The sequence below is a fragment of the Seriola lalandi genome, unplaced genomic scaffold (genome assembly GCF_002814215.2).
Source record: "Seriola lalandi dorsalis isolate HSWRI2012SDOR001 ecotype SW California unplaced genomic scaffold, Sedor1 jcf7180002054947, whole genome shotgun sequence".
NCBI lineage: Eukaryota > Metazoa > Chordata > Actinopteri > Carangiformes > Carangidae > Seriola > Seriola lalandi.
The window spans coordinates 1,207,597-1,234,223 of record NW_019525498.1 but is presented as its reverse complement, the minus strand read 5'-3'; the positions used below and the strand labels follow the sequence as shown (position 1 = coordinate 1,234,223).

The 26,627-nt window shown below is 43.4% G+C and overlaps 1 protein-coding gene across 3 annotated transcripts in view; it reads left to right on the top strand.

Moving 5' to 3' along the window:
• Positions 1-25,649, top strand: part of tab2 (TGF-beta activated kinase 1 (MAP3K7) binding protein 2) — a 41,729-nt gene extending 16,080 nt beyond the window's left edge. For 2 of the 3 annotated variants that reach the window (XM_087170399.1, XM_023394340.2), the window contains exons 2-7: positions 11,922-12,112; positions 12,860-14,546; positions 18,842-19,002; positions 20,792-20,882; positions 22,362-22,457; positions 23,331-25,649. In XM_087170399.1, coding sequence (XP_087026525.1) covers positions 12,011-12,112; positions 12,860-14,546; positions 18,842-19,002; positions 20,792-20,882; positions 22,362-22,457; positions 23,331-23,470 — 2,277 coding nt within the window. In that variant the 5' untranslated portion in view covers positions 11,922-12,010 and the 3' untranslated portion in view covers positions 23,471-25,649. The remainder of the gene's footprint in view (positions 1-11,921; positions 12,113-12,859; positions 14,547-18,841; positions 19,003-20,791; positions 20,883-22,361; positions 22,458-23,330) is intronic. The other variant, XM_023394341.2, reaches the window with a different exon arrangement.
• The last annotated feature ends 978 nt before the right edge of the window (positions 25,650-26,627 follow it).

Genomic DNA, 26,627 nt, shown 5'->3' with positions numbered 1-26,627 from the left:
ATGTGTTTTCTTTGAGGGAGATGGCAAGCTCGGTTGGTGTGTTTGCATTGTTGCAACACTGTGAAAGAGGTGTGTGTGTTTCTGTGTGTGTGTGTGTGTGTGTGTGTGTGTGTGTGTGTGTGTGTGTGTGTGTGTGTGTGTGTGTGTGTGACTTCCTCTTGAAGGTGGGGCTGTGGAATGGGATTGACATGGAAGTTATGTCTGGTATTTATGGCGCTTTGTTTGCAGCTTTGTTATCTCAGGGACGGGGCACAGAAGGCTGTGAATGTACCTGAGTACAAAGCAGGAATTAGTCGACCTCCTCTATTACTATTATGAAAATGAGCCCCACGGTTTTGAGTTGACAGAAAGTCTTTTCAAAAGTGTCTCACTTGGTGAATTCGCTGCACCATTTCCCCCGGAATCTGAACCGGACGTCCTGAGCTGAACGGCCCGTCTCAAATAAATGTACCGTTACACCCCTGCTGTATAGACACAGTGCTAGTGCTTCAGCTGATAATGTCTGGACTTGTAATTGTTTGATGCCGGAAAAAGACAACCCAATGAATTCCCAGGCCTGAGCACCTTGACCGAGGCAGCCAGCAGCAGAACTGAGCTTTCACTAGGCACAAGTTGCTTCCTGACTCTCCCAAAATAGAGGAATGGGCAGAGATAGTTAATGAAATATATATTTAAATTTAAATAAATTACATTTTCACTTCGCCTACAAATGAATAAATTTACTAAGTTATGGTCAAACTGGGTTTCCTGTGTTCGACGGTCATGGCCTCATTTTGTGGCGTTAACAAATGAATTGAACGCCGGTTGTTTGTACGGGAGCTTGGACGCCTGTTTGTGTTTGTAGGTGTATATACATTTCTTTTTTTCCTGGAATGTCTCCGAACTCATTAATGCACACATGATTCTTCATATTGTAAAATAGCTATGGGAAATTCTATTGATTACATGCCATTCTGTTAATTTACTGCTACTACTCTGTAACAGTAGTTTTTCTGTAACTGGTGAAATCTTCTCAACTATCCACTAAACAAAGAATTGCAATAAAAAAGAAAGAACTAGTATAAGAGGTTGTATCTGTTGGTAATTGTGGAGGAATCTGCTGCCACGCAGCTGAGCAGAGAAAATCTGTCACAACCAACCACCCAACCCAACCCTCACTGGTATCAGATCAGTTTTCACATAACTTTGGTTTCCTCCACTTCACTGCCGTCTGTGTTGATCTGACATAAAAGCAGTCGTGTTGTTCTGAGCCGGACGTCGGCCCTGCATCGACTCTCAGTTCAGTTAACCTCAGCAGACGTTAAGTGTTTTGTACCTGATCGGTGTAAGTCACGGGCTGCTTGTGTAACCCCGTCCTCCACTTAACAACTCCGCTGCTATTTCTTTTTTTTTGTTAGTCGGAGCCAGCAGGTTCACTCTGCCACATGTCCATGAGTCACTATATGACTCGTTGTTGTAGATGGACTTAAGAGCTCTTCCACACAGTGATCAGAACAAAAAAAAAAAAACAGAGCTCCTTTGTGCAATCAGTGAGCGCAGTGAAGTATCTCTGTTTGTCCAGCGGCCTCGCTGCCCCGTGCATCTCAATGTTCTGCAACCACGTGAGCTGTTTCACAACCCTTTTAACCCACGACGTATCCTGCCCCCACATGCTGTCGGAAATACTGGAAACTAAAGCTGCACAGTGAAGTTACAGATGCAAAATGATCTGGATGTAAATGTTCTTGAATTATAATGTTTTAGAATAATCATGTTTATCTGTACGTGATGGTTCTCGTCACTTCCTCCGTGTGACTCAGGGTCGTCTTGACAGCTGGTAGATGGGAGCATTGGACAAACACATGAAGGCAGAGTTAATCCTTCACCTGACGGACGGCTACCTGCCAAAAACCAAACACACCTGCCGCAGCCTAAAGTCACACCTCTTTTCTTTTCTTTTTCTTTTTTTAAAGTACAAAGTCGCTGAAAGAAATTCTTCATCTAAAATGAAGATAGAAAAAATGTTATGCTTCAAGTTTATATGGGAACTTTACGATACATAAAGTTAATTAGTCGATTGTCACAAAATTAATGGGAAGATATTTTTGAAAATTAATAATTAAGAAAGTGATCTGGTTCCAGCTTTTCAAATGTGTGGATTTTGCTTTTTTCATTTTTTTCCTGATAATTTACCTTTAAATATTATTTACAGAGATTTACAAAAGTCTGAGACCACTTGTTGTGTGCCGTGTATATTGTGATGCCCCTCCCACTTTCTGGCGAGCCTCAGCAAAACATTGAGGAAAACACAGAAATATGAAATTTTGAGATTTAAGTTGTAATTTTACAAGGAAAAAGTTGTTATGAGAATTTAAAATGTAAAATTTTGAGAGAAAAGGACACATTACAACAAATAAAAACAGGTGAAAGGACATGTGGCAGCTGCTGATTGTAAAGAAACTTAGTCTATTCTTTTGTTAGACAATGTTTTCAGTGTCATGATGATGATGATGATGATGATGATGATGCTGCTGCTAAAGTAGACCTTCACAGCTCCACATCCCTCATTTTAATGCTTCTGATATTTCCCCTCTAAAACAACATGCGACCTTAAATTACAACTTTATTCTCATTATAATATAACTTTTTTTCCTTGTAATATTGTGACTTTATTCTTTATTCTCTCTGGTTCTGGTATCTGAAATAGTGTTGTCTGGTTATGTGTTAACCCGGCACGCCTCGGGACGTCTTTATTATTATTATTATTATTATTATTATTATTATTATTATTATTTGGTGGTTGTGTAACTGCAGGATTCACTTCATACTTGTGAAACAGAAAGCAGATATCCTGGTTATGTTGAGCTTGCTTCTGGTAAGATGGGTATCAGTGTTTGTAAATAGGTCACCATTAATATTGTATGTTTGTTTAATAGTCATCCTTGTGGTTTTGTCTTTTGACTTGCGTTGGTGTTTTAATTTTGTTTGTGAATCTGAATATGACACAGACATGAGAAAATATAAATATCATATCTTTTAACCATTTTAGCAGCTGCAAGTGGAGACAGCTGATGTAGTTCACCTGGGCCCATGTTCTCTCTCTCTCTCTCTCTCTCTCTCTCTCTCTCTCTCTCTCTCTCTCTCTCTCTCTCTCTCTCTCGTGTAGCTGTCAGTGAAAGGAAGTGAAAGGAAAATGCCTTTTTGCTCCGTGTTTTCACTCATCTCGATTCTCCTAAATATCTGAGTTTTCAGCATTTGCCGCGACATATCTTGTTGTCGCAGAAATGTTGTTTTGCTGTCCAAACACAAGAGGATCCACCAAGACGTGCAGTGATGGGAAAAATATCAAGATATGGAGCAGAAAGCTGTTCGTTGTTTGGTCATGCCAGATCCCCGCTGCTGCACTTTGCTGACTTTGTGATATCTTATATAAAGTGCTCAGACATGCATCCAACTGCTTTATATACCCATTTTAAAGGTTTTCATTGCAGTTTTTTTCCTCCCATTGTCTCGACGTTGATTGGTCGGGTAAAATCTCCACCCTCCTCTTGGCCTGTGGCAGTATTTGGAAGAATACTACACTGCTTGCAATGGATGCCAACATTTTGTAAAGCTTTTGGCTCCTTTCACGCACACTGTCCCAATAAGGTGTGAGAGTAATGTACATAGTCATGTGACTTGGATGCCGTTGTTTTGCAGAATGTTTGTTTTATTGCTGGAAAAACAACCTCTATCATGTGACCTATCTCCCCTGAAAGTCGGTTTTGGAAAGTTCAGCTTATGGATTTCACTCTACCTGCTCAATGAGAGTCTGTGTCGGGGCTTGTCAGCTGGCAATTAATGTTTCCACAATGTAAGGAAAAACACTGCACTGCGCTCTGCTGAGGCCGTCGCTGCTGCACGCTTGTTTCCTTTCACTTAGATAGTGTAGATAACTCACACCCCCTTTTTTTTTTTACTTCAGATGTTCTCACGAGAAACCAAACAAAAAGATTAGTGGTTTAGGAAAAGGCTTTTCATTTTGCTGAGGTTTCTATTTTAAGCCCAGGCTGTGGTCGTGACATATAACACCTAAGGAAAGTTAAACGGGGAGTGGGGGTCCTCAGAAACAACTGCTGCTGTGCAGAGGTGGACGACTCTCTCACTAAACAGATGCACCTTTTGGCTAAACTTATCTGTTAAAACAGTGAGACCCAGGGTGTAAAGCCTGATTATGTGTGGACAAAACTATTAACTAAGTATTTTGTGGCGACTCGACTCTGGTCAGTGAGGGTTGATTACACATTGTGATTGACCAGTGCCCCCAGTCTCATGTGCACCCTGAATGACACACACAAAGAGAAAACTGGTAAAGAGTCAAGGTCAGTAACACTTGTAGTTCATTATCATGTTGCTTTCACCACCGGTAGTCGAGGCTGCGAGAGCCAATCGTGGGAGAGACCGCGGCTGTCTGCGTCATTGTTTCCAAAGGTCTCCGTTTTCGCCCGTCCAAGACTCCAACACAACCCCAGAGTTTTCAAACTGAAACGGGTCCAGCTGCGTTTCCAAAAGTCTCCGTGTCAGTAGCGGTGTGGACGGCAGCCTGCGACAGACGGGTCTGAGAGCGAGAGGAGGCGAGCAATGCAATGATTTTACCCTTTGACATAGAAAATCAATATGTCAGCATTGATATTGTGCTGCGCCGCCACAAATAAAGCTGCAGCTGGGCCAGGGTTTGAACGACCATGGATGTCTGTGTGATGGTTTTGTGAGGACGCTTTGGTTTCCTTTTACAGGTTTACTCGTGCGGGCTGTGTCCAGGTCGGCGTTTATCTTCATCTTTAAAAAACGAGACAGTCCGTCTTTACAGATGTTTTTGTGGTGATGGTTTCTATTTGCAAACAAGCAGCTTGGGGAGAAAAGTGCCTTGAGTCCAATCTGCAACAGATTTCAAGCACTTTGAGAAATCTGCTTTGTGAAATTTATAATTCATTGTTTTCTCCGAGGTGAATAAGCAGAAAAACAAATTATTCCTAATTCACGATTCCTTGTTGAGGAAAGAAAAATAGAAACTCAAAATGGCCTGAATCTAGTTTAGTCTGATTAGAAATCATTGAATCAAATCCTCATGGTGTTTTCACATCATTATAAAGCTTTTCTGTCTGAAATGCTAATGTGAGACTAAACTTGAATACATAGGGTCGTTAGTCGTTGTAATTTGATTCATATTTTATTTGGTTTGAGAGTCTCTCCAAATTCTGCAGCTAAAAACGACTTTTATTTAGGTTTGTCATAGTAAACCTAATAAAGGTTGTTTTAATACAAATTTAAAAAAAAATGCAGAATGATTGATGAGCAATTGATTAAAATATTTTTTGGGATCTCAATTAATAACCAGACAGACAACAAGACCATAAATGAAGCATCATATTCTCCAGATGTAAAGGAACATGATCGTTTGGTACGAGACCCAACAAAAATCACATCTTCATCATTTTTTTTTTTTAAATTTATTTATTTATTTTTCAAGGGAAAAATAAAAAAGCAAAAATGACCATTCCAACTGAAATTGTGACTCACGTCGCAATCTGCCAAAAACAACCACAATATGATTTTTTTTGCATTCTGTTCAGCCTTGATGGCGACTGTTGTTTTAACCGAGGCTGGGACCTTATCATTATCATATCAAACTGTATCATATTACTGAAGAAAGTTTCATTTGAAATCGGCGTGGGAGAGACGCTGGGGAATCACTTTGATATGTGTACAATGTACAGATGTTGTCGTTCTGTCAGTAACCGCACCGTTGTTGGACCGGACATTTCCTGCTGGCGACTACGTATCTGTGACTTTGCATCTCGTTCATACCATAAAGGAGGAACGCAGCTCTGCGAAGATGAGCTTGTTTATGTAATTGTGGAGGGTTGACCCTCTGGTCATCTGTTTCCACATGTGGACGTGGAGTTGGAGCATGGTTCGTGGTAGTATGTCATGAATCCATATTAAGAAGGATGAGAAAAATCCTGTCAAGAAACATTTTCTTATGCTCTGTCCAGTGTTATGAAGTCTGTGATACTCAAACACAAAAATGCTTGAAAGCTGACAAACATTTGAAATATGTAAAGTTTACAGTAGTTTACAAATCACTTGTGATGCTCATTTTTGTCATTATCAATCTTGTTTCATTTTTAATTGTGGGAGGTAACTGTGAACTAAGTAACTCTTAAACTACATGAAGTAACGGAACGTAATTGATATGCAAAGCTAACGTGTCGGAGCCTGAATCGCGGTCGTCCGCAGAAACGATCATTACAGCATCCCTGCTTTGTAGATGTTACACCCATCAATGACGCAAATAGTTTACAATGATTATTATGTCAATTATATTAATTCCTATATTGTTAATTATCGTGCGTCTTCGTTGTGCAGATTGTGAACGGCTGCTGGTTTTGGTTGTACCTTTTGATCGGGCCTGTCGGTGGATGACAGGCCGGAGAACAGGTAGTGTGAGGTCGCAGCGGCTGCAGGTGAAAGCAGCTGTCAGAGTCGATCGGGGAAAAAACGCCGGTTTGCACTTTGAGAAGCTGCTGGATGAGCTCAACAGTTTGTTGCCCACACAGTTTGTATTGAAGAGGTGGAAGGGGGAGGAGGAGGGGAGGACAAAAAAAAAAGGGAGGGAGGGAGGTTGGAGTCAGCTGGTATCTGAGTACACATACACAGAGAAGCAAGCTGCAGCAAGCACAGCTTCACCTACTCACATCCTCTAAATACCCCCCTCTTTCCTCCCCCTCCTTCCTTATACGGCCGACACAGACACAACCGTCCAGGCGTCTGTTTCAGCCATTATTTATGTGTTTACGCAGGAAAACAAAAAGTTGTTTAAAAGTCTGGAGTGGCAGTCCGTTGACTTCACACAGCTCCGACATGTTTTTAAGACCTCCCATTCCCACAGTGCCTTGGGAGTGGTTGGTCAACCTGGGGAGCTGGTGCCCTTGCCTGCTTCCAATCAACCACCAGCTGCAGGCTGCGGTATTGAAGAATTTTTGATTTCCTGCACACACACACACACACACACACACACACACACACACTTTCCCACCACCGTGCGCACACACACACATGTGCACATACAAAACACTGTCATGCCCCTGTTTTCAAAAGTGGGCAACTCAAAGCAGAGCAGGCCGTGTGGAGGAGCCGGTCCCAGCTCTGTGTGCGCTGTGAGGCCCAGGCTTCATGGCACACTTGAGTGCAATTTTGGGTTCTGTACATAAAGTGCGGTTTGTTTCTGTTCTGCAGACACGGCCTAGAACAAAAGAGGTGCCTCACACTGTATGGCGCTCATGTGCAGGCTGAACATACTCGCAGTACAGTGTCGTCTACTCACGCCGGCGTTAGTGTGATGAATTCAAACTGATTAAAGAAAATATTATTGCTTGAAACTCTCGAGTGATGTGGTGAATCGTTCACTCCGAGCACATAAACTGGTAATAAACCGGTAATAAGACTGAAGATTTACACTCTTCCACAGTGATGTTTCAGGATGTTTTAATACGACGTTGTTGAAGATGTGCAACTGTTTCAAGTTTCCAGTGATGATACAATTGCAGTCGATCTTAAAGTTTATTTTAGTCAGACTTTTGACATTAACATGGTGGGAAATCGCTTTGATTCATCACGAGGCTTTTTGTGATGCCTTAAAAAAGCTCTTTTGTTAAGACGAGTCTCCTCGGTGAAGTTTCCATGCCTGAATATTCCTGCGCTCCGTGGGAGGCGAGGGTATGGCCTGTGGTTCTTCAGAGTCATTCAATCAGAATGAAACGTAAAAAAAATAAATAATGTATGAATCAAGATGCATTCTTTAGGAGCTACGAGTGTATATGAGTAGTTCACAGGAAAATGAGGAAAGAACAGCATCAGTCAAAGTGCAGCAGGCGACGACCAGAGCAGCAGCCATATTGTTTTCAGGTTCTCCGTACGTACGCCCCATTCTCATGGACATGATATCTCAGTAACACCTTGACAGAGCTTCTTAAAATTCACCACAAACACTCGCTAGGACTCGAGGAGGAACTGGTAAGATTTTGGTCATCAAGGGTCAAAGGTCAAGGGCGTGGTGATCTCACAAAAATGTGGTTTTGGCCTTGTAAACACGGTATCTAAGTAACGCCACAAACATTCGCTAGGACTCGAGGATGAACTGATAAGATTTTGGGACTTCACACAGCAATTATGCCAAAATTCCTCACAAACGGTTCATATTTTATATGACTCTGGATAAACAGGGGTGTGACCTGAAACCGGTCTGAGTGGAGGAGGCAGACAACAAGGAGGTGATTCTACTTTTCATCAGTCCTGCAATCTGAGGTACACCAGGCTGCACGCTCTGCAACGTCATCAATGTTCAACTTTATCTAGTCCAGTAGATCTGTTAATATTAAATGAGCCTTTTGTTTTCTTTACAAGTAGATTCTCTACATTTTTTGACGTTAACAAACCGTTGGATGTTTTGAATCGAAGCACAAACAGCTCCACTTTGCCACGGTGCAACATTACAGTTTGCTGTTGTGAAAATAACTGATCAAGATTAGGGTGTTAGCACTTTGAGCGGTAGCTGGCTGTGTATGCTGCAGCACAGCGTTCTCGTGAATGTGCATGTGTCAGTGAATGCACCACACATACACAAGCATGTCCGTTGCTTCTTTGGAAGACTGGGGAGCCTGCCAGCAGGCCTCAACAGCATCCACTGCCAATTAGTCCTTTTTATTTGTTTAAATTTTTCTGGACCAAGACTCAGCAGTTAGACATTCCACTCGGCTGCTCCTTGAAGCTGCAGAGGATGTTTCTGATTGAGGTTCAGTCACTGCTCCCACTGTACTCCACTGTAAAGCATTTCTGCAGACACGTTGTTGGAAGATCCCGAACAATCGTGATCAGACATTCAAGGCTGAAGATACGCACGCTGAAGCAGAATGGCGTGACATTTCGTTGTGTGTGTGTTTCTTTTTCTTTTCTTTTTTTTTTGTTTCTTGTAATGTGTAGCCTCTTTGTTTAGGTTAACTAGTTTTGTGTGGACTATAACTCCAGCCACAGCGTCAGGTGCTGTGCTGATTTTTCTGCCAAAGGCTCCTGTTGATTATTTATCCACATTTTTATTTAGGCTTTAATTGATTTGGACGTTTTTAGGTGCATTCACTCTGGCGTAGTGAATGAGCCTATTGATGGAGCATGGCAGGCCTGCTACCTCCAGAAATGAGTTTGGGGCTGTGGGTCAGTGCTTTGGCATGGCGAATAACAGCCTCAGCAATAGAAGCTTTGTCTCTATCTCTGCTGGCAACGCAGCGCTGCCTCAGGCCCTGTTCCACCAGCGCCCCCAGGGACAGCAAGGACTAATCTGCCTCCCTCAAAGCCTCCCAACACATGGGCGGCTGCAGGCCTATAATTCTGTACAGTCAAGAGGTGTGGACCTTTTTGTTTTAGAAGCTGGGAAACAATCTAACCGCACTGTTGTCCTGTAGCCGGGTGAGTCGTCAAGTAGGGCGGTGAAAAAAAAAGCAATGTATCCCCCGTGGCCTGGTGGTTCATCGCCAATGACTTTCATTCAGTGTTTATTAAGGAAGAAAACAAATGACAAACAAAAGGAAATAACACAAAATCAAATCAAAACAAAAGACATTCCATGATACTCAGACATTTTTCCTACAGGCTGCAACGCCAGTGGTTCCACATTCTGACGTGATGGAGACTGAAATAATGCCGTTTGCAGATTCCGTAGACGTCCTCGTCATCTGATCATCTGGTCATTGGTTACGTAACGTCTGAAATATTTAATCTCTTTACATCATTCAGGGAAATACTACTACTACTACTACTTTTCTGACTTATTTGATGTCGAAATCTAGACCATACTGTGAACAGACCCTCCGTGACTGTTGAAGAGCGGCGCAACATGGCGAGAAAATCACCAAATCATCTGCAAACATGACGTGGTTAACGAGAGAATTACCAGGCGTGCATCCTGGTCTACATCCACTCACTCGCCGATGGGGTGGGAGGCAGGCGGTGATGACTTCAACAGTGATTCTTCTGTTTATATTTCAAATCAGCAAGAAAACAATGAAATACAAAATGCAGTTTCAGTGATGACGGTAATGAGCTCGACCTCGCAGTGGGGATCACATGACCGCGGTTACGCCGTTATCGTCACAGCTCTACCACCAAGTAGGGCATTTCCTTTTTCCCACAGCAGCAGTCGAGCTGCCCCCGACTGGAGCCCGAGTGACGGCGGCGCTGATGGCGTCGCAGCTTCTTGGCTTTTCAATGAAACAGGTCGAAGTAAACTAATAATGTTCTAGGCTCCAGAAGTGGCGGCGCTGTGTGAGGCTTGACCTTCTGTACACTTTATTTGGTTCATCTGTTGGAGGAGATGGAAAATGTTTCACTGGAAGGCAGAAAGATTTGCTCTAAACATGTAATCCGAGAGTATGACAATGTTTTCCTCTGGTTTGCATTTAGAGGATCTCCATGCTGTGTTTTGTGCTTCTTCTTTTGACACACGCAAAATGAATTCCTCAGACCCAGTGGCGTAATTGCAAAACTTTTTTTTATTTTTTTTAATTTCCTTGTATTGCAAAAGACTTTAGAAAATCAGTTTTCAAGTTTTACTATCCAGATATTCACACACAGGAAACTCTCTCAGAAATAAATATTTGGAGAAACTATTATGCTTTCATGACAGATAGTTTTCTCTTTTTATTAAAAGTGTGATTGCATCCACCTCAGTGACTCAGACATGAACTGCATCTCATCAGACTCGGAGCTCGGGTCTCTCTCTCTCCCCTCGTTGCAGCCGGTGCTCTACTATTGAAAGTAGCCAAACGGCTCCTCCTCCTGTTATCAGCTACAGACGGATGTTTTGCAAAGCTGATTTATGGTTTTTCAGTTATGACATTAAACATCCTCGTAGCCCAGATAAGACAGAGGCACAGCTGTCCAGATACAAACTCTGTGTCTTTCTCGGTGCACATAAACGGCCCGGGTGAGATCTGAAGCACACTCTTGACTTTTCCTCATCATCAAATAAGTGTAGTCAAGTGTTTGTGCATTTAGCTCTGGATTCTTTCAGACTTCATTTTCTCTGAAGTGCAAAGATTCCTGTCGAGAGAGCTTCTCTCCTGTTCTGCATCACACTGTATTGATCGACACAGAGCAAGGTGTCCCAATCAGAGGTCGACCAGTGGTGGAGTTATAAAGGCCAATTAATCAACTGATATCGCTATTAGCCAATAGTTAGCTGTACTAATTACTTTTAATTAGTAATTGTATGTATTCGATATCTGTTAAAACCTACATGACTGATGAAAGTTACAGTTGAACGAATGTCGTCATCACAAAAGGTTTGGTCAGTAACAGCAGTTAGTGAGCGTTCACGTGCTGCAGTCAGAGTTCCTCAGGCTTTTTGTGTGTGTGAGACAATCAGGGGGCAAAAAACAGAATATAGCTCTGCAGAAATAAAGAAGTTATTCTTGGAGCTCAACTGTTCTGCGGAGCTATGAAACGTTCCTCATCCAGGCCGGACTACAGCTTGGCTGCTCCTCTCCTTAATGAGCAAATGTTGATGTTAGGATCGGTTGGAAAAGCTGGTTTTCTCAGTGGTCAGTCAGAGTGGGGGTTTCTCCCTCTGCGGCTCTTTTATTAAGAGGAGGAGGAGGGCGTCTGAAATGAATGAATCTCTCAAATTTAGTTTTGAAATCTCCCACGCATTACAAAACAGACGACCTCAAATGCCCGATGGTCTTGTAAAGGGGAGTTACAGTAGACTCGGACGTTACAAAACACAGAATCCAGCTGATATGAGTGTGTGAATCCTCCCTGCTGAAGAACCGTTGGCTTCTGTGTGAATATTTATGGAGAGAACTTTTGTTTTTCTTATCAGATGTTTTCTTGTCTTTGTTTAATTTCAGAAGATGTTCAAGATGAAGGCGACTTGCTGCCACAACTGACGCCCCAGTGCACTGAACAGAACAAGCAGTCCTGACCTGGCAACATACGAATGGCCCAGGGAAGCCACCAGATTGACACTCAGGTTTTGCATGACCTGCGCCAGAAGTTCCCTGAAGTCCCAGAGGTTGTTGTCTCCCAGTGTGTTCTGCAGGTAAAGCGGGGTGTATAAGCCTTTTTTTTTTTTTTACTCCTTTTACACTTCCAGCTCAGTTTTTCCTTCTGAGAGAACGCGCTCTCGTAAGTGTAGGAGTCTCTGTGTGAGACGCTTCGGTCGGTGATTGTGTGTTTTTGAAACTTATTTGGAGGCTGCAGCTTCGCTCTTTCACACCGGTGAGTGCAGTGAAGCTGCAGCAGGTGACAGGTGTGTCCACAGTGGTTCACAGGTTGAACATTAACTGAAGCTCCTGACTTGTATCTGCAGAATTTGATGAATTTTTATGAACTGTTGCCACGTGATTGACTGATAGCACAATAACCAGGTGTACAGGTGTGAGTGGAGGATCCTCTTTGTGAATTCCTCTTTGAGCAAGGAGTCTCTCTTTAGGGGCATTAGGATGTTTTGGTGACTACACAGTAGAGCTGATAAATAACAAGAAATTACAGTAATGTTGAAGATATGTTTACAGTGTATGATGTGGAAACAGTTTCAGTTTAAAGGCTGTTTCTCACGCTCACTAAATATCTTGAATCACAGTTGTTAAATAACCAAATTTTGTGTGTGTGTGTGTCCTCAGTTAGACACTCTTAGGAGTTGTAAAATCACAATATAACATACTAATTAAGAATATGGTATAAAAAACATTCAATTCTCATGTGAAACATTAGATAGATGGATAGATACTTTATTAATGTTGGATAATAACTTTATTTCCTCTCTCTCTCTCTCTCTTTCCTCCAGAACAACAACAACTTAGACGCCTGCTGTGAATACCTGTCCCAGGTCAGTCCGGGCTACCTGTACAGCGAAGAAGGAAGCTTTTCCGACGACCCCAGCTTCACCAGGCTCCGTAATCACATGACCCAGTTGAACCTGGGCCTGCAGTCTCAGAATGTGCATGCGGCCCCGGTTCGGGACGGCCTGAGAATGAACGGCAGCCGGACTCTGGCCCACAGCCTGAGTGACGGGCCCCTCCAGACGAGCCAGGCCCCCAATAGTGACTTCTTTCAGCAGGAGCCTCAGTCAGCCCCAGTGCAGGTGCCGTCCAGCCTCAATGTATTCGGTGTGATGGAACCCACGCGCAAACCGCAGCCTCCACAGCACCTTGGACTTTACCCTCTGGGTGTCAAAGGGACGACTATGGGCGCCCAGCAGACGCCGCGCTTCAACCCCATTACAGTGACGCTGGGCCCCAATATCCAGACGGGCCGCAACACCCCCACTTCTTTGCACATACACGGCGGGCCACAGTCGGGCCTAAGCAGTCCACAGGGTAACTCTATCTACATCAGGCCCTACGTTAGCCAGCCCGGTACGACCCGGCAGAACCAGCAGCAGGGAAGCAGGGCCCAGTACAGCCCCACCTCCCAGCCCCAGCAGCAGATCTACCAGATCTCCCACCCCTCCTCCCTGTCCGGCTCCTGGTCCGGCCCTCAGCACGCCTCCTCTTCACATACCTCACAGCACCAGACCCAGGGCCACCAGACCTCTCATGTCTACATGCCAATCAGCTCCCCGACAAACCCCCAGGCGCCCTCCATCCTTCCCTCTGGGAGCCAGGCCTCTTCCTCCGGCGTCTCCTCGTGCTCTTCTTCCTCCTCCTCCTCTTCTGTCATGCCCACCTCCTCTACCATCAGCCAGTACAACATCCAGAACATCTCCACTGGCCCACGGAAGAATCAGATAGAGATCAAACTTGAATCTCCTCAGAGGAGCAACTCCACAACCACAACAGCTGTGCTGCGGACAAGTAGTGGCCCCCGTACGTCCTCGACCTCCTCCTCCTGTCCTTCCTCTTCCTCCTCCTCAACCGGGGTGGCTACTGTCCCCACCACCCCTCTGTCCATTGGATGCCCTGGTCTGAGCCGCAGCCAGCCCACTGTTTACATCTCTGCCAGCCCGCCTACTGCTGCTACCACCCCCTCTGAGGAGGCCATCGTGGCCTCAGCCGGCTCCCGCGCCCAACCCAAGTTTTACATTTCTGCCAATGCCTCCAGCGACGATGGTGGGAGTAGGAACCCTCCCACAGTCTACATCTCAGCCAACCCTCCTTTGCAGGGCCCTTCAGGGCCCAGGAACATGGGAGGCCAAGTGAGCATGGGCCCTGCCTACATCCACCACCATCCACCTAAGTCTCGTACCTCCGTGGGAGGGGGAGGCACAGCTTCTTCCCCTCGCGTGGTGGTGACTCAGCCCAACACCAAATACACTTTTAAAATCACCGTGTCCCCCAATAAGCCCCCAGCTGTGTCCCCCGGAGTAGTCTCGCCTACTTTTGAGCCCAACAAACTCCTAAGCCTACCCTCAGACCACCACTTTGTGGAGCCAGACCCCCTCCATCTCTCAGACCCGCTGTCGCCGCACAGGGAGAGGCCGAGCGAGCCTCGCAGACTCAGCATGAGCTCTGACGATGCAGCGTACACACAAGGTGAGCGATCCTGAGTGTCATCACTGTGATTGTAATCTCAGCCTTTATTCCCCAGTGAAACCGACACCAAAGGACTTTGACGGAAGACTAAACACAGATAAAGTATTTAGGTTCGTACTCAGTAGACCGTATTCACACAGCGGCCATTTTCCTCTGACATCACGCTGAGGCCTTGAACACTTTGATATCTCTGAATAAATCCTGTGCGACATTGACCGCATTGATAAATGTGTTCCAGATGTTGAAGGTAGAGACAGGCCAACACTGGAAACACTGTAAGCTAATGCTAAAGGCTAGCAAACGTGAATTTTGCAATTAACGTGTGTCAACGTTGGCGCTACTAAAGCTTCTGCAAACGCTTAACATTAGCTAATGTTTTATGGTTTCATAATTAACCTGCATCAGTGATACAGTAATATGACAGCAGAGCAAGTGCATCAGTGCTAACTTAGCGGTGCAGCTAACGTTACATCGCAAGCTTGATTACGTCCAGCGCGTTTCCGAGATCTGCGTTAATGTTTCAGAATTAATCACGTAGCGCTATCAAACGTTAATGTTAGCTCAGAAGTGGTTGATTGCTAACGTTAGCTGTTGTCTAATGGGCGCTAGTGGGTTTTTCCAAATATGTTCTTTCACCTGGAATATGCGTCGATGTCTTTTCGGATTTTTATTGTCTATTGTCTTTTCTGTAGCTCATCGATCGTGGATCATCAGATGGAAATGATTGGCCAGAATTTCTTTGTTTACAGCTTCCCACCCCGAGCGCGACGTCACAGGAAAATGGCCACCGTGTGAATATGACATCCCTTTAAACCCTTTTTCTTTTTTCTTTTTTATATACAGTGTCCATTTTCCCTTTTCATTGTGTTTACAGTGCTTGACACTGTAGTGTTGTTGGCTGGTGTCTTGTGGCTATTTTCACAGATAAGCTCTTATGCCCACAAGCTTGTGAACACATACTTTAGATAACGAGTCAGCGCCCACAGCTCGCAGTAAGCAGACAAAAATGTCCAAAAAAATTGTCTGCTCTGTGAATCCTCCATCCAGTAGGCCTCCAGTGTCTTGTTGGAGGTGTTTGCTTCACCCTTTTTATTGGTTGTTTAGTAAATGTCAAGTGGCTAAAAGAGTGCACTTCCTCTATAGCCATATTGTGCACAGTGAAGTTTTTAGAACTGTTTTAGCAATAAATCATACTGCACAGGTTTTCTGCTACCAGCTGTAGGCCTAAATGCTTTTTCCACTGCATTCTGCCAAGAAAGTAATTTTACTATAAAAGTATACTGTGTGGTTTTAAAAAGACACTCACCATAACATCGCCTGTAATGTAATTCTGGAGCCAAACTGTGTATACTTGCTGTCTCTAATGTTCAGTCGGGGTGGAAATACTGCTTTGCAAGTCCGTCTTCATGGGGTAGATAAAAGCAAAGGTGACTAGCTGTGCGATGACGGTGGTGTGAGTCCTCTGCACTAAATGCTGTGTTTGCTCCATTAGCCCCTGAGACTGGCGGATTCTGTAGCGTGAGTCAAACGTGTCAGCGCGCACTGCTGTTTCCTTTTTTGGGCTTTTGATTGTATTACATGTGAGTCACCGGCTGTGGCTCCCGCTCTGCAGTGACTACAACCAAGAGGGGCTTCACACTGGGCACGCTGCCTCTGCTGCTGACCCTCATGAACCCGATTTCCCCCCTTATTTTGTCTGCTGTGGCTTCAGCGAGTCACATTCACAGCTGTACCTGACGCACCTGTCTCCATATAACTGTTCAAACTCAACATTAACCAATCAGCTCTTCCTGTTTGGCAGCAGAATAACATTATTATTGTTTTTATTGAATACCTTTGACTTAAGAGAAGCATAAAACTCTGTGTAGATTCATGATTAAAACTACGTGACGCATAAAACAAGAACTGTTTATACACATCCTTTTCCACAGAATTATATATCACGGTTCTGCTTTATAAGTCGCACTCATTAAGAAATTGGGCGGCATGTGCACAAGCCTCATTTCCACTCCCACGATTAGTCATAAAATGGAGGAAGACTTTCCCTTAATCCATCAGTTTGTCTCCACCACAAGTGATCAGACACAGAGAAGAAAGATGAGGAACAAGAACAGTTTCACTGATTGTGAAACTGAAGTAAAAACCTGCATCAGTTTACTTTAGTTCAATCACTCTAATGTAAAGTCCTGTTTCACTCTGAGCTTCATTTATTGGGACTAGAGAGTCTTAACGAGGCTCCAACACTCTGATTATTAATATTAAAATAGTTTCAAACAGTCACAGAATGACTCACAGTAAATAAGCTGAAGGAAACATTGACACACAAACAGTTATTTCTGTTTATGAATTGTAAAATCGTTATTGCTGTGTAAACTGTAAATCTTATAATGTAAGTTGGGTATTTTTATTTCGTGTTAAATTACGTGTCTCTTATTTTGTATTTTCAATTCACTGTAACTTGGATCTCTTAGGGAAAGCGTGTGCTCGCCATGGTCAGAGGAATGAGTGAGGTGACACAGTGTGTGTGTTTATAAAGTACCAGTTCGTGTGCGGGAAACGGCGTTCGCATGGTTTATGCATCCGACCCCAGGTGCCAAAAGACATAACCTTTCTGATTCTGCAAGCATTCCTGCTGGAGACTGGTTTTTCTTTTTTGTTTTTTTTTGATTGCATTGTTTTAGTTTGTTACTCAAACAGGAAGCAGATTGTCTACTCTGCAGCTGGTTACTGGGTTGCAAAAAAGAAATAATAATACGAAGGAGTAACAGCAATGACAAAAAGTAAGACCTGGAGATTTCTTAGAAAACGCAGAATTTACCTCCACAACAACACCGGTAGTCGAGGCTGATGCCGTTTGTTCTCTTGCAGAAAAAGGGTCACGTGAAAGGAGCGTGACTAATCAGGGAAGAATACGTCATGTGCCGATGAGACCCAAATAGGGAACGACCGTGGGTGTCTGCGTCATCTTTTCCCCCCCCAAAAAAAATCTCAGTTTCTGCCCATCCAGACTAAAACACAACCCTGGAGTTTTCAAAGTGGAAACGGGGTCCAGCAGCGTTTCCCAAAGTCTCTGTTTCAGTGGCTGGAGGCTCCGGAGGCGTGTGGAGTAAACATAACAAAATAGATGTTTTAAAACTAAAATGTTAATGTGGATTACCAGATGATTCAGTGAACCTTTGGATAGTAATTTGACTTCATTGTCTCCCAGGTTCCTGAATGTACAGAACTATTAAAGCTAGAATGGCCCTCAGTGTTGAGGAAGGTGATGAGAAAAGTTCCTGCATCTGCGCCAAAGAGGTCGAGCGAGTCGGTGGTTTGATTCCTCCTTCAGTCCGCGTGTCGAAGGGTCCTCGGGCAAGAGACTGAACCCAAGTAACCCCTGATTTGTAGAGTGTGTGTGAGTGACGTGTGCAGTCCATCTTTTTTACCATTTCAGTTCGGCGCAGGAGAAATAATCTCCACTTAATGTTTTCATGTCGACATCTGAGTGAAGAAGATACAGGATGAGTCGAGAGACGATCACGAAGACGATGAGAAAACGGTCCTGATTTAGAAAATTAAAATACACATTTGCTTTTATCATAGATGAGGAGAAATCACTGTGAGGCTTGGCAATACATCACTGGGTAAAAGACGTACCACAACAAATAGGCAACAGCACATCTGCAGTTATTACATCTGAACCAACATGTTTGTTTTTGTTTTTCAGAATACACTAAATTTACATTCACATAGTTTACATTTAGCTCCTGCGCTCTCAGGAGTCTGAATGGATGATCTCTTCTTCTTCTGCCTCCTCAGTGTTAAGTGTGATTGAATGTCTGTAGGAGGCGTTAACCCCTCAACAAACACTGGAACTGTGATGAATTATGGGAAAACGTCTGCATGGTTCAGGCTGTGCATTAAACACTGTGTTCTGCAGCAGTTCGCTAACTGGGATAAGTCTGATCTCTTCATCTGACCACAGGAGGTGATGAAACACACTGATAGAGAACAATGAGGAAACTGTGTGATTCCCCTGTCTCTTCTTACACCAAGTTGTTTTTCTCAGGGAATTATGGTCAGAACTGGTTTGACAGGTGTTTGGTGTTCACAGTTTTTCTTGAAGGGATTTTCATCAGTAGTTTTTCTTTTGTTCCCCGCTTTCATCTACATTCTTCGGTTACAGGGAGTTTCTCAATATGATAATAATAATATCAGTAACGATTAACAATTTTTATTCGTTTCCTTTTTCCTCCTTTATGGTGTCTCGTGTCAAGGAGTCGCTAACATCGCTGTCTGTGTGCTTCTTCCAGCGTTGTTGGTCCATCAGAAGGCCCGCATGGAGAGGCTGTGGCACGAGTTGGAGCTGAAGAAGAAGAAGCTGGAGAAGCTAAAAGAGGAGGTCAACGAGATGGAGAACGACCTGACCAGGAGACGGCTGGAGAGATCCAACTCTGCCTCCCAAATTCCTTCTGTACGCACATCACATCACGTCACATCAGCGATTTCTTTGTCTGTGGTGAATTTATTTTGCTGTGGAGGTGGCAGTTACACGGAAGTCCAATTCTCATGTTTCAAATTGTGAACAGTTAACTCAGTAACTGTTCTTCGTAGCTGAAGAGAAAGAGATGTTTTTATGTTTAATACTGAGAGATAAAACGGAATCTGGGTCACGTTGCCACTCTCGGTTTCTGCTCCTACACCCTGAAACTATGTTGATTACAGGGTCTGTTTATTATTTGGCTGATACCGCTCCATATTTTCAGACTGACAGAGCACGTAATCTGCATTCACATTCATCCTGCTGCAGCTCCTGCAGCTGCTTCAGACACCAGCGATGGGGGGAGAGTTCAACAGAACACGAAGCGAACGTGTATTTTGTTTTTATTTTCATATTAAGTTTAGATTTTGCAGCTGCGAGTTTGTTGAAACCTCTCGGGTTCAGATGAAGTGCGCGCCGAGCTTTCTGTTGAGTCAGCTGTTTTCGTCAGCTGTTACAGTTTGAGTCAGCTGAGGGGGAAAAGTGGCTGTGGCAGGTAATTGGCTGGTGTTGCTGAGCTCAGTAGCTCCTTGGTTTAGTGTTGTTTACTGAGGCAAGCCAGCTCTGGAGAGTGGAGCAGCTCTCCTCCTGACACGGTCACAGACCTGCTCCACTGACTTCAAAACAGGAAGTCTCAGGCCCTGCTCATACCTGGCATTTAGTGAGTCCTAAAACATGGAAATTAGTTGCATCTCAGCACCTTCAGTTCCCTCGTCCTGAAGTCTCTGTGTTTTTGTTAGACGGCTGAAATAAGGTCGAGCTCAAAACATAAAATCAGCCAGTAAATACTCGGGTCCTGATTTAAGAAGCTTTTACGTCTCGGTTGCTCACGAGCGTCTAAATGAGACTCAGAGGTTGAACATGAAAACTGATCTGCTCACCCGTCCGTCTTTACAGCCTCGTTGTGTTTATACACCCTGTTACTAACAGTGTCAGAGGTCACAGCTGAATCAAACTACAAGTTGAAGTCTAGTGGTGGTGACGCTGAAGTCATGTGACCGTGGTGGAGTTGGTTTATAGTCAAACATCAGCTTTTTTTTTACTTCTGCTTCTTCTGCTGATTATATTTAGGCTTCAAACCTTATAAAGTGACGCTGACGTAAACTCCAAAAGTCAATTTAAAAAATCCCAGGGTGAGGCGGAAACAGCTCATCCCTGCAGCATTAACTGTCTGTCCACACCCGGTGATCGGATCTTACTTCTATATGCAAAATAAGTTCAGTACAGTATTTTGTTATGATGATATTGTTGACTAGAAATTCAATATATTTGTTTTTCATGATGACTCCTAACTGCACGGATCTGAAAGAGAGTAAATCTATATTTATGGATTTGAGCTTCAGGATTTCCATCAGCTCCGGATCGTGTTACAAACATAAAACAGCTGCTCTGTTGTTTATTTACGCGGCTCTGCCGAGGTGAAACTACAGCGGCCTGTTGCTTTTTAAATGTTGCTGTGGCAAGGAATTGTGGGACGGCATTTTCTCCTCTCCTTTCGTAAAAGGAAGGTCCAGTGTTTCCCATGCTGAAGGAGATAAGAGGGGAAGCGCTGAAGCTTATCGTGGCTGCCGCTCACATACTTCACATAAAGTCTGTACCTCGTTCCAGGCAAAACCAAATCGCCCAGGACATTTGATGTAGTAGCTCCTCATGCACCAGCTCTGAATGTTGTCCAAGCAGCTGGATCTCTGCTCACACCTGTGCTTTTCCCCTCTTTTGTCAGATTGAGGAAATGAAGCAGTTGAGATGTAAAAACAGGTTACTGCAGATCGACATCGACTGCCTCACCAAAGAAATCGATCTCCTCCAAACAGGTGAGTCTTTCTTTCTTTGTCTCTCTGCTGCATAACGTGGGAATGTGGTTTTTGTTCATTAGATTTTCAACAAATGGACTGACACATCCTCGGGTGGGTGAATCAGTGAGGCATTAAAGTCGGGTTTTACATTGTGGAAAGAGAGAGAAGAAGGTGTTACTGATAAAAATTAAGTAAAAAATAAAGGGGAAATCCTTCCTTCATTTGACTAAAGATGTTGAAAGTTTTCTAGGAAAGGTCTCCATATCTTTTTGTTAGTTACAGACCGAGTAGCGGATCTTTTCAAGACTTAAACAGGACATAGTCTCCCAGCTGTTGAGCGTGGGCGGGGCGGCGTCCCTCCGTCTAAGTAATACTGCACAGCTGGCTAAAGGAGAGGTAAGAGACAGCAGGCGGCGTTTGTTTGGATCCAGGCGCGCTTCATTTTCTCGGGCGGGCGGTCAGGTTAGGGTGCGGAAAACATCCTTAACTTGGGAATGTTAAACTGGCATTCAGCTCATGCACACGACCGTGTTGTTTGATAATAAAGTCATTAAGTGCGGGGAGGTCAGATGTGAACCGGGGGCCTGCAGCCGGAGCACGCGGGTCAGGCCTGCTCACATCCTCTTGGCACACGCAGTCACGGCGCTGCCATTGTGCTGTTTAACCAGCACCGCTTCCTGAATTACATCCTGTTGCCGGTTGGTAACAAGGGATTTATTGGCCCCCTGGCAACACTCCACCGCCGCCGGAGATGGAGCCGCCGGCCAAACCGTTTTACACAGGTGAAGGAAGGACGGAATCAAATTAATAGTTCCTCTCAGACCTGGTGATACCCGGGAGTTAAACCCAGACGTGATGTTAACATGAAGGTAAAAACATTTTGGTAGTAGAATCATTTCATACGTATATGAGGATCTGTTAAATCCTAAAAACAAATTCAACCTCATACATTAAGACCAAATGGGAGAAGGAAGTTTTATTGAAGTACCAATGGAAGTGTGCCAGCTCACACAGATAGAGGGGGGGTGTGGTTGGAAGCACCTGATCAGGTATTTTATTCATCCCACTATGATGATAATCTTCCTGTTTGCTGGAGAAACTGGAAATCAAAACACAAACCACGACCATATTTTCTGGGACTGAGACGATCGGAGAAACATTTTTACATGTGAAGAGGATTTTATTTTCACAAATCAATGATTTTGTTGTAGAGAAAATATCGATCCCGACCTTTTCATGGCTCTTTTCTATAAACGTAAACTTTATTAAGAAGTATTCTGATGAGGAATGACAATAAAATATATATATAAATAAATAAATAAAACCAGTGACCTGTGACCAGTTCTGACGCTAAGTCACAATCACCTGGTTTCAGCTCATTCATCAACAGTATTTACTTGTAAATGTGTGTATTTGTTGTTGTTTTTAGTCTGTAAACACACGACTCTCTCTAGATGTTGATTTGATATCAGCTCACAACCTTCCCTCTGTTCACAGGACCACACTTTAATCCCAGTGCAATCCATAATTTTTACGACAACATTGGATTCCTCGGTCCTGTCCCACCCAAACCCAAAGGTACTTTATCTATTGGTAAGTTTCATCACGCTTTGTTGTAAACATCCCTTTATTTATTTGATTTGTTTGTTCTATTGATCATATAATGACTGTTGCCGTGTTTACAACCCCGGCACTATGAGGAGGGAGGGGTCTGTCTTTATTTACCCTTAGTGTCACATACACTGTAGTTTTATTGATTGTTTAGACTGACGTTCAACAGCATAGACATAAATACATAGACTTCAGCCCGTTGATGCCGTACGTTAACGGCGCCGCCATATTGGATCGGGCGTCACTGTCCCGTAAACAAATAGGAATTAACGGCCTTTTCTTTGAAGGAGCCTTTTCAAACCTGACAGCGAAGTCGAGCCGCTGTGACACAATCAGTCAAGAGCAACATTTACAGACCTTAGTAGAACACACATATATATATATATATATATATATATTTAGTTTATTTCCTATGTTGTTAATGCCTCATATTTACCCTGTGACCTGCAGTTAACGTCGGGACAGCGTGTTAGAAGTACGACGTGTTGCTTTAACAGCACTGCTTTTCTGTATGATGACACTTTCCATTCTTGGACTCCATGTTCGTGCGCTTTGGACTTTTCAGGAACATTTTTGAGCAGACATGCGGCTGTGTGATCCAACTTCTTCTCAATGCTTTAACCTAAAAAAGGCCTCCAGGTTGTGTGTTTACGTTAGATCGCTGCCAAGTGGGCAACAATCAGATTACTGCGGCACATGTGAGCACGCTGAGTGTACGCACTGTTCACTCCACCACAGACACGTGTAAACAGTTTTGATGTCTGTGTTTTCATCACTTCATGGATAAACATGCACCTCTGCTCTGGTGTGGTGTGCTGCTCTGACCCTCCTGTTCTCCCCCCCCCCTCGTCACAGACCCGGGCAGTAAGATTGTGAAGCCCATTGCAGACCAGGAGGAGGACGAGGGGACGCAGTGGAGCTGCACAGCCTGCACCTTCCTCAACCATCCCGCCCTCAACCGCTGTGAACAGTGCGAGTTCCCGCGGCACTTCTGAGCCAACCAGGCTGTGACGCGCCGCTCCCTCCTCTGCCCGCCTGTCGTCTACCAGAGTAGAGTTTCTTCTAGTTTCTTCTTCCCTACGTGTATGAAAACTGGGACGGGGCGTAGTCGTCGTGCATCGTGCGGCCGGTTTTCCTTGTTTTTTTTTTGTTTTTTGTTTTTCCTTCGGGGGGTGGGGGGTGGGGTTCTTGTCCTTTCTTCTTCCTCTCTAAGGTTTGTAGAATGCTGTCCACTGAAGGCTCGACTGGATAGTGTTTACAACTCGTGTTTCTTCCTAAAGGCTGACAGAGTCAGATGATACCTCACCTTAGAGACTCAGATTGCGTGGGGTCACTTCCCCCTTTTTCTGCTCGACGGGTGACACTTTACCCCTGGGGATACCTCGCTGCTCCCACTTACAGTATTACGAGTGTGGCCCTGCAGTGTGACGGCACACATACACACACCTACACACACACACACACACACACACCTACACACACATTACACACACTTTACACACACAACACAGGTGCCAATGGGGCTTTTGCTGAATTGATAAATGAGTTTTTCTTCCTGTGCGGTGGCGTGAGCGAGGGATCGGGAACTGTGCTCAGCCGCTGCTCTCCATCTGAAGGGAAAACTAACAGACTACTCATGGACTTTAAAGTTTGTTTGCTGTTTCTAGAGGATGTTAAAGGGGGGCTCGAACGTGCCTCTTGTCCTCCCCCTTCAGTTTCCCTTTTCTTTCTCTTCAATCATGAGTTAATGAAAAAAGAAACTAAGTTGCATGCTTTGTGTACAGTACACGGAGGCAGAAACTCCCCTTGAGCTTTTTACTGTACATAATTTTAGAATGTGCCTTAAAAGCCTTCTTCCTCACACTATGAATCACTTGTATTTCCTGTAAGTATAGCTTTATAGACTTTATTAACTTTTTTTTTTGTCCTTGTTTTGTTTCCCTCTTTCAAACAAATAAGCACCATGCTCCCTTTTTAAGCTTTTTACTTGATATCTGTGAGAGTTGAAGCCTTGCAGAAGGAGAGGAGCAGAGCAGTCATCATGAAGCTACGTCTGCCAGGTCCGTTCATCGCTTGTGTCATTGCTGAGTTTCCTGTGTACGATCTGCAGATGCAGCAAAGTGGAAGGCGATGGAGGAGTCTTTTTGTTTTTGTTTTTGTTTTAGTTTTTTTTTGTTGTTTTTTTTTTTTTGTTTGTTTGTTTTTTTTTCTTCGGACGCCAAATATTTTCGGGACTGTCGGGGGAGGGAAGGGGTCAAAAATCAAAATTACAAACTGCCATCTTATCTGACAACTGGAATGTAGGTTTAACGTTTGGGGACAAGTCCACCTCGATGCAAAGAGACACTCAGTTTCCAGTACAATCAGGATCTTACTGCGGACTGGATGAAGAGTTTCTGTGAGGTCCGAAGATCAAAGTGAATATGTTTCTGTTTAAATGCTCCTCTGATGCAGAAATACACACACGTTCCCCGTCGTGCCTTAAATGCAACAGGTCAGGATTGTTACAATATCTCGGGAGCAGACAAGGCAAAAACAAACAAAAACAAAAAACAAAAAGAACAAAAACAAAACCTCAAAAACACACCACGACAAAAACACGTCCACGACTGTAAACTCGTACTTTTATTTGGCTCGGTTCATCCTCCTAAGCTTTCATTGACGAGGGTGTTTCTAAAGTTTACTTATTGTCATTAACTTACCTTAACTGTGGAGTAGTTACTTTGTTTTGTTTTTCCACATTTGTGAAATGTTGCCTTGCGTTAGTGCCTTTTAGAACTATTGAATTTGTATTGATGATCTATTTTGTCACGTCCAAGTGCCATTTTTAAAAGCGAAACCTTCTTGTTGTATAAACCCATTTTAAAAAGTAGAAGATGAATTATTGTCTCTTAAGCACTTACACCATCCTTCTTCCTTTTTCCAACCCAGAGATACCAGTTTTCAGCTTTATCTGCACCTTGGTGTGAAGAGGCAGTTTATTCATGTTTTATTAAATGAAAAAAAAGAATTTGGATATCTAAAGTTTTTAAAGTTTTTTTTTTTTTTTTTTTTTTTTTTTTTATTTTTTTTTTTTTTTTTTTTTTTTTTTTTTTTTTGATTTTAGCTGGGTAAACTGTCTTTGTAACAGATAAGTTATTTGTAAAAATAATAAAAAAAAGAATCTATTCTGAATGTTCTTGGTGTCTTTGTGATGCTTCCCCTCAGATTCTCCACTAGGTGGCAGCAGACGGCAACATAGATCTCAGTAGATGCAGCGCGTCTCACCTGGTGTAAATCTTTATGCAGCTGGTTCAGGACTACAGACAGGTGGATGATCATTTCTTTAAGGATTAATGAAGTATTTAACTGCTCATGTGAAGTTGAAGACTATAAACCCGAGATGATGTCATCAGATCTTTACCACTGAGGTGTGTAACTAATATTCTCTGAAAACCACCTCCACATTTTTTTTCTCAAAAGATTCATAGATTGCTTCAGCTCTGTACAAACTTCCCTCCCTCCCTGCCCAAATTTTTCCCCTTATTTACTCTCTAGGTTTATTATGTAATTTTCCTTTTCTCACTTATTATATGTACTTACAGTAGTTGGCATCAGAGGTGGACAGTAATGAAGTACATTTACTTGAGTAAACTTTTTCAGTATTTGTACCTTATTATATTTTTTCCTCCATTACACTTAAAGACAAATACTGTACTTTTGACTCCACTACATTTCTATGAAATACTCTTACTTTGAAGTAGAGCTTCTCAGTGGAATGAATTTTATTTTATTTTGAAAATATGATAGCCCACACACTGTGTTCATCACAGGAGAAAAACCAATCACAGCCGACTCCTCTACTGTCAGCCATGTTGGAACCTGTCGGTGTCCTAACAAGAGAGACAGATAAAGATGAGGCAGAAGATTCTTCACTAAGTCTGATCTGAAGTCAGTGTTTGAAGGTTTAGAAATAAAGATTTATTTGGTTTGAAATGTTTGCCAGGGTTTGGGTTAGGCACTTGTTGTTCAACGCTGAATTGTGACTTCTGGAGTTAAAAGCACTGAACAACAGGTGCGTCCCAGCGGCTTCATCACTTTTTGCCTTAATTCTGAGAGTGATGTTTTCTGTATTTGTTTGTGTTTTATCTGTTCACATGTGTTTTCTGAAGC